This window comes from Babylonia areolata, chromosome 4 (assembly GCF_041734735.1).
Source record: "Babylonia areolata isolate BAREFJ2019XMU chromosome 4, ASM4173473v1, whole genome shotgun sequence".
NCBI classification, from domain to species: Eukaryota; Metazoa; Mollusca; class Gastropoda; order Neogastropoda; family Buccinidae; genus Babylonia; species Babylonia areolata.
Genome location: NC_134879.1, coordinates 55,723,356 through 55,730,586, shown reverse-complemented (window position 1 = coordinate 55,730,586; position 7,231 = coordinate 55,723,356). Strand labels below are relative to the sequence as shown.

The 7,231-nt window shown below is 36.4% G+C and overlaps 1 protein-coding gene across 1 annotated transcript in view; it reads right to left on the bottom strand.

The window, feature by feature from the left end:
- Positions 1-1,978: 1,978 nt before the first annotated feature.
- The window catches only part of LOC143281761 (DNA-directed RNA polymerase II subunit RPB7), a 7,926-nt gene continuing 2,673 nt past the window's right edge, over positions 1,979-7,231 (bottom strand). The window contains exons 2-8 of the mRNA XM_076587043.1: positions 7,157-7,231; positions 6,286-6,445; positions 5,137-5,187; positions 4,602-4,667; positions 4,229-4,300; positions 2,902-2,935; positions 1,979-2,153 (exon numbers count right to left, since the gene is read on the bottom strand). The exon at positions 7,157-7,231 is cut by the window's right edge and continues 35 nt beyond it. Coding sequence (XP_076443158.1) covers positions 2,140-2,153; positions 2,902-2,935; positions 4,229-4,300; positions 4,602-4,667; positions 5,137-5,187; positions 6,286-6,445; positions 7,157-7,231 — 472 coding nt within the window. The 3' untranslated portion in view covers positions 1,979-2,139. The remainder of the gene's footprint in view (positions 2,154-2,901; positions 2,936-4,228; positions 4,301-4,601; positions 4,668-5,136; positions 5,188-6,285; positions 6,446-7,156) is intronic.

Sequence of the window (7,231 nt, the reverse complement as noted above, 5' to 3'; positions counted from 1 at the left end):
AGTTCTTTCAAGTCCCCTAAGTATCTTCAAAGACCGTGACATTTGGTCAGAGGGCTTTTCAGTATCAAGCACCTTAATTGTGTCTGGAATTGTCTTCATTTGGATCTCCGTCACTCACCAACTCTTTTCTCTTTGAAAGCAAAACGAAAAAAAAAACTACCTGATCAAAATCAAATGGCATTTGGATGTGACGATGCATAGTCATTTGTCGAACTCCTCCCACCCTCTACACTCCTCTTATGCGGCCCCCTCCCCACCCCCACAAATTTAAGTTTTCTTGCAGTAGTGCTTGTGAGGGCGCATTAAGTGTGCGCGCATGCATGTGTAGGGCATATTTTGTGCTATTTTATGTGATTATTCTGTAGCAGGTATATTGTGACGGTGTACATAGATTTTTTTTCACTTTATGCCCTCATGTGCTGTTGTGTGGTGAAAATGCACTATTGTATATGTATTGTTTCATGTGAAGCACTTGGCAAGGGAGACCATTAATATAATCACAGAGAGAGAACGAATGCAAGGTAAATCCTGGAACTACCTGCTCCGTGAAAATATCTTAAATGGGAGGGGATTAGACCCTCAGGTGAAGACAACAGGAAAATGCCGCAGTTTTGGACATTTTCTCTCTCTCATACACTTGTATGTTTAATAATGTTGTATACTGCACCCCTTCATGAGGGGCAATGGCCTATATGAATAAATCATCCGAATCCCAATCTCTCATACACACACAAAATTGTTTCATTTCATTTTCTTTCTCACTTTTGGAGATATATGTTCCAACTTTTCTTCTTTTCCTTTCTTTCTCCTATTCTTCCTCTTCCTCTGGCCCCATTTTTTCGTTTTGTTCTGTTTTTCTTTGCCTTTTCTTTGTGATAAAAGAAGCTTTTAGCTGATCATTTTACCCTCACATCAATGAAAACATTTGAGTTGTCTGTGTGTGACTCTCATACCTCTTTCGGTCTCTTTCTCGCTGTACAACAGTCCATTATCCTTGAAAGCGCAAAAACTATTCGCAATTTCCAACCATGCAAATGGGCTAGGGGTACAAGGTGAAATGCGGTTTTCCACAACCATCCATTTTCCACTGAAACTGCCAGCAAATCAGTAGATGTTTAATATTGTGTGAGCAGTGTACAAATGCACTGACAGGAAAGAGATCATCAACTTGAGGAGACTAGTGACGGGACAGTCAATCATTCTGCATTTTGGTGCAAACTGGTACTGCAAACTGCATCAACATATGTCTGCAAAAAAAAAAAAAAAAATCTATCAAGCAGTCAAAAACTTTCCTTTTGTCTTTGACCTTTTGTCAAGACTAATTTGAGTTTGGACACCTCTTGCACTTGTATATCAAGTTGTATTGAAGCCAGTCAAATTACTTGTAGAGGAGTATGAATGTTTTCAAAAGCACTGCCCTTGACGATTGTGAACAAAATGTCAAGGTCAAAAACACTACGGTTGTTTTGGGGTTTGGGGGTTGTTTTTTCTTCTTTTTTTAATGAACATCCCCTCTAAGTGCCAAATGCCACCTCGTCCTGCCAATGACAGTCCCCTATGAATCTGCCAACATCAAAGACCTTGACTAGGACTCGCCCCAAGCATGAAAGTGAAGGTGGATCAAAAGTGGTCACCATGAGAGTGTGGTAAGAAATGGCACAGAAACCGGGACAATTTTTTTTAGCATTGATGATGAGTGATGATGATGATGATGACGATGACGATGACGATGCTGCTGCTATGGAGGTGTTTTAGGTTTGGGACTACACAGTTGCACACTCTGCTAAAAAAAACAATGAAAGTTACATAAATCAAAATGACAGCTAATAAAAACTGGCTCATAAATGAACAACCACCAACACACACACACACACACACACACAAACCTAGGATAAACCAGAGAGTGACTGGGTCCTCAAACACATTTTATTTATGCGAAATGTGTATGAATCACACACACATGCCCAACGCCCCTCCCTCCAACCCCACCCCCACTTTCACACCTGAAACACACACACACACACACTGAAGTCCACTCGTTTTCAGTCTGTGACAAGGAGGACCGGCCACAGCACAGGAACTGCACACAACTCCAAGAATACATCCAATGTCCCCATTTGTGGTGCTTTTTTTTTTGTCTCAGCTCACCAACCCTGCACACACACAAATTTTTTAATGTAAATTTGGGCATGATTAAAATGCAACATGGAAACAAAAACCTGCAAAAATATATTCCACAATCAGGCCAGAATTGGACAATTAATGTTCAATGATAATATGGGTAAAAAAAATAAGTGAGGTGGAGAAAACAGAAAGTAATGTTATTCTTTACGGTTTGATCTGTGTACCTTTTGTCTTACAGAGTAACAATATTTAGTTCATGTTTGATATTTCCATGAAAATAATATTCCTTTGAACAGAAACTGACAACCTTGAAAGATTTCACTACACAGCTTGTGGCAATAGACATGCCTAGCTCGTGCCAAGTCATGTCATAAGGTGTCCATCACCAATCGCCAACACAAAGCAGGGGAAATAACAAATACTTAGTCATGTTTCATTGTTGTTACCTCCCTTCTTCCACTGGTGCATGACAAAATCTAAGTTGTGATCTGTGCATTTGTCTATTCCTATTGCATTGTACCAGACTGATGATTACATATGGCCTTTTATTTCATTTTATTTTCCCCCCATTTATATTATTCCCCCTTTTGTTTCTTCTTTTTAAATTATCTTCGCTCTTCCTCTGTGGCCGTCATCCTGTTATTGTCATGTTTCCTTGTTTCTCTATGACTCAAAAGAGTTAATGGGAATAAACAAACTCTGAAGGGGTGCAAATTTCTAAATGAGATAACGACTAGCCAGCCAAAGGAAGAGCATAAAAATTGTTTATGAACTTACCCAAAAAGTCATCCATCAAAGACCCAATGGCAAACTGAAACAAGCACAAGAAAGCATGGTCCAGTCATTGTCTTAAAAGTAAGCAAATGAAAATAATGTAAAGATGAATCAAATCCTATTTTTTTCAACCAATCTACATGTAACAAAGTGGACCATGAAATGAGAAGCCAAGAGGGATACCTGTACTCCAGACTGCATTAACATTGAATCACATCATTATTTTTCAGGTACACAAACTTTGTACAACAGTAAACTCCGTATTTCTGTCATAGTTTTTACAAGTGCTAATGAATTTACAAAACAAAACAACTTACAGCAAAAAACACTGTTCACAAGCACAAACCACCTTACATGTGTATTTCAAGTCTGTCAGAATTGTAGCTAGACTGATTCCTCAAAAGATTTCCAATCTGGGAACAACATGAAATCATCTGCCAAAAAAGGTGCACTTAACTTAAAAAAAATTAAAAAATTAAACATTCAAAACAAACCAACCGCTAATTGAAGACATACTGAATTTACCAAAGAAATCCGAAAGAACTGTAGCTCAACAGAATAGCAGTTAACCCTTACATCGCCAGCTATGTTCTAGCTGCTATAACATCTGCTAGCCAGCTAAGTCAGCTGCACAGCACAGCTGAAAACCGGCTGTGCAGCAGAGCAACCAGTGGGAATGTGGGGTACTTGTTTCTTCGATGCCATGTGGCACGAACTCTTCTCCACTGTCACTGTCAGCAGCAAAATCATTTTCTGCCAAATGCCTTTCAATTAGACTTGCAGTTTGCTGTCCCATATAGCGTGGTCTAAAGCAAGACTTCTGGTTACAATCTGAACTGGTTGAAGAACTCACCATCATTCAAACTGAGTTTTAAAAAAGCCACTGAAAATCACTCCAAACCTGAGAGTTGGTTACACAATGAGAAGGATGTTTCCGGTACATGTGGCAGGAAATGCTGACTAAGTTTGGTGTTATTTTTTTAAGAGTAGCGCAAGTTTGTTAACTCTAATGCTCAAGTCACCAACTGGCAACAGCAGCATTCTCCATACAAGTCACCGAGCGGTGACTCAGCGAACAAAGGGTTCAATTTTGTGGCTATTTCAGAGGCAAATAAAGTGATAAGCTGTTCTGCATAATATACACTGAATGTCCAGTTCAAAACACAGCACAAGATTCTAAGGTTCAGCCCCAACTTGTAAACAGGCAGCAGAAATAGACGCTAATGTAATTAAAAAAAACATACCCCCCCCACACCCTCTCCCCCCCAAAAAAAGCCAACCAAGAATGAAACAAATTTGCATCATTCTCTTAATCTGATGCAAAACTTACGATGTCTTTGGCGTCCACTCGAGTCCCAACAATCTTTATCCTGATCTCGTCATCTTGTTGAATGACTTGGTCCTGATAAAAAAAACAACAATTGTCTGACCCAAAGCCGGTGATTTTTTTCTTTTAAATGCGTGTGCATGCACACACAAATAAATACTGCACTCACTATTATATAATGTGTTTTCTAAATATTTTCTGCTCTGTTCATTAAAATCAAATCACAGGAGATATATTATGCATTTCTTATCATGCCTATTTCCTTCTCATGTTTAAAAAGTTGTTATTATCCCATTTATATCAAATTTTCCTGATTTTATTTATCAAAATAAAGAGCAGTAATACATCTATACATCTATACATGTGTATAACTTACCTCATCTTTGGTTTTGTAGCATGGAGGAGTGGAGTTGGGATCAAATTCCATGTCAGCAGGAATGGACTACAAACAGATAATGTTACATTCTATTCACAACAAAATGAAGGTCCAGTGGTGTGAGATAGTGTGTAATGTGATGTTCACAGAGTAACTGTATTTTTTTGGTGTATTGTGTTATTTTCTTGTTGTGTGTGTGTGTGTGTGTGTGTGTGTGTGTGTGTGTGTGTGTGTTCTTAGTAGTTAACAGCCTCAATATTGTGACAATTTATTACTGTGAATTTTCATGTAAGTAGATGCACATTTTGGTAAAAACACAATTGCATTCAGAGCTCTTCAAACACAATATAATACCAAAAAAATGCACTGTTCATGAATGTAAACCATTCTCGGATCATTCAGACTTTTATAAAAGGGGAACCCATCATAATTATGTATATAGACTTATGTGATATCAAGTACAAACTGCAGTTAATCTTGCCACCCTAACACACACACACACACACACACACACACACACACACACAGTACTCACATGTCTGGAGATGAAACAAGAGAGTGGACCAACGTCTGTGAACAGTCCCACCTGTCAACAAATAATCATTGGGGGGAAGGGGTGGGAGTATTATGTACCAATTCACAGCCAGCACGGACTTGTTAGTGGAAATTCTTATTCTCACAACTCATGATCACAGCTCTTGATTTAAATTCTTAACAAACATCAATGAGGTAAACAAACATAAACAAAGAAAAAAATGGCTAAAGTAACTGCCCAGAGTCAGTTCACAGTATACATTTTATATCTCAACTCTGTTCTTCTCACTTGATTCTGAATTGTTGAATGGGTTAAAAGGTTGAATTATAGTTTATTATGAAATGCAATTAATACTTACAATTATTATAGTACAACAAGATTATTATCCTAATATCATGCTAAACATTCAGTTGTCAGTGTCAGTATGTTAACTATGTCAACTAATGTCACAAATTTGACTTCAGTGAATCATTCAATCAGTGAATTTTTTTCTTCTTTTTACTCAGTGTTTACTGACTACTTTTTCCTGAATTCAGTTAAAAAAAATAATGGTCAAGATTTTTGTCAATACTTGAACATATTTGCAGACACAAACAAATGCTTTACTCAATGTTTACTGACTACTTTTTTGACTTGTTCCTGAATTCAATTTAAAAAAATAATGGTCAAGATTTTTGTCAATACTTGAACATATTTGCAGACACAAACAAATGCTTTACTCAATGTTTACTGACTACTTTTTTGACTTGTTCCTGAATTCAATAAAAAAAAAAATAAAATAAAATAATAGTCAAGATTTTTGTCAATACTTGAACATATTTGCAGACACAAACAAATGCTTTCTTTCTTTTCTTTTTTCAGCTTTGGGTTTGAACACACATATGAAGTCTTTGAATCTGTTGATCTGTTTTTGTTTTTTGCTGCTTTTTTCTTTTTTCTTTTTTTTTTTTAATAGGAAAATGGGAACATTTGGCATTGTAACCAGCAAACAACAGACTGCAAAATGAAAATGTTTAAAAAAAAAATAATAATAATAATAAATGCATGCATGCATGCACACATGTATGTAAACACACACATACATACACACATACATACATATAGAGATACATACAAACTGTTTACAACAGAAATTTTTCATTTATTTACCTTGTTCACCTGTGTGACAACAGCATCAAGCACCTCCCCTTTGAAAGGTCGGAAGACAATGGCTTTGTACTTGACTGGGTATACAACAAAGCCACGGCTAGGCTGGATAAGACCAGCTCCAATGTTGTCAATGGTTGTAACAGCAACAACAAATCCATATCTGGTAGGGCAAAGACCAAAATGTGTTTAACCTTTTGATTTGAAATATATAACTTTTTTTTGACAAATAAACTGATTATGATAATAAAACAACAACAATTAACAAAAATAGCTATAACATTTACAATAATAATATTGCAAAATTGAAATTAGAATTGAAATGTACGTAAAAACTTTCCATGTTAAATCAATAAATGGCTGTCAAATCAATTGTCATAGAATTAGGACAGTATTTTTCTTTATTCCAATGAACAAGAATGATGCAAGGGTGATGAAATTACTTAATTAGCCTTCAGATCTTATGACCAGACAAAAATCAATGTTTCATTTCAGTTTTATCAACAAGGGGTAAAAGATATTTTCAGCAACTGAACATATACTAGAGTTTTGATCATTATCAAGAAATATATCACCTATCAGTATCAGTATGACAGTTCTATAGCATGCATCCCTGTTGACAAACTAAATCATGGTTTCTTTATCTCTTTTTATCTGACCAACCAGTACATGTGTACATATTCTCCAAAGTAAACCATCATTCAGTCCCACTTCGGTCTTGATATCTCTTAGTTTCATTCTACTTAATGTAATTATAACAATTAGTTAACAATTTTCAATTTGTGCAATAGTCTGTCACAAATTTGTTATCCCATTATTCCACTTTAAAAGCTACAAATCCTGCATTGCCCATATTTTAATAAACATGACATACTTCCCAGTGCAAGTTCCTTCAACTTCAGTGAAGAGCTTCTGTTTCACAATGTTCAGCAGGTTGGGGCCAAAGTAT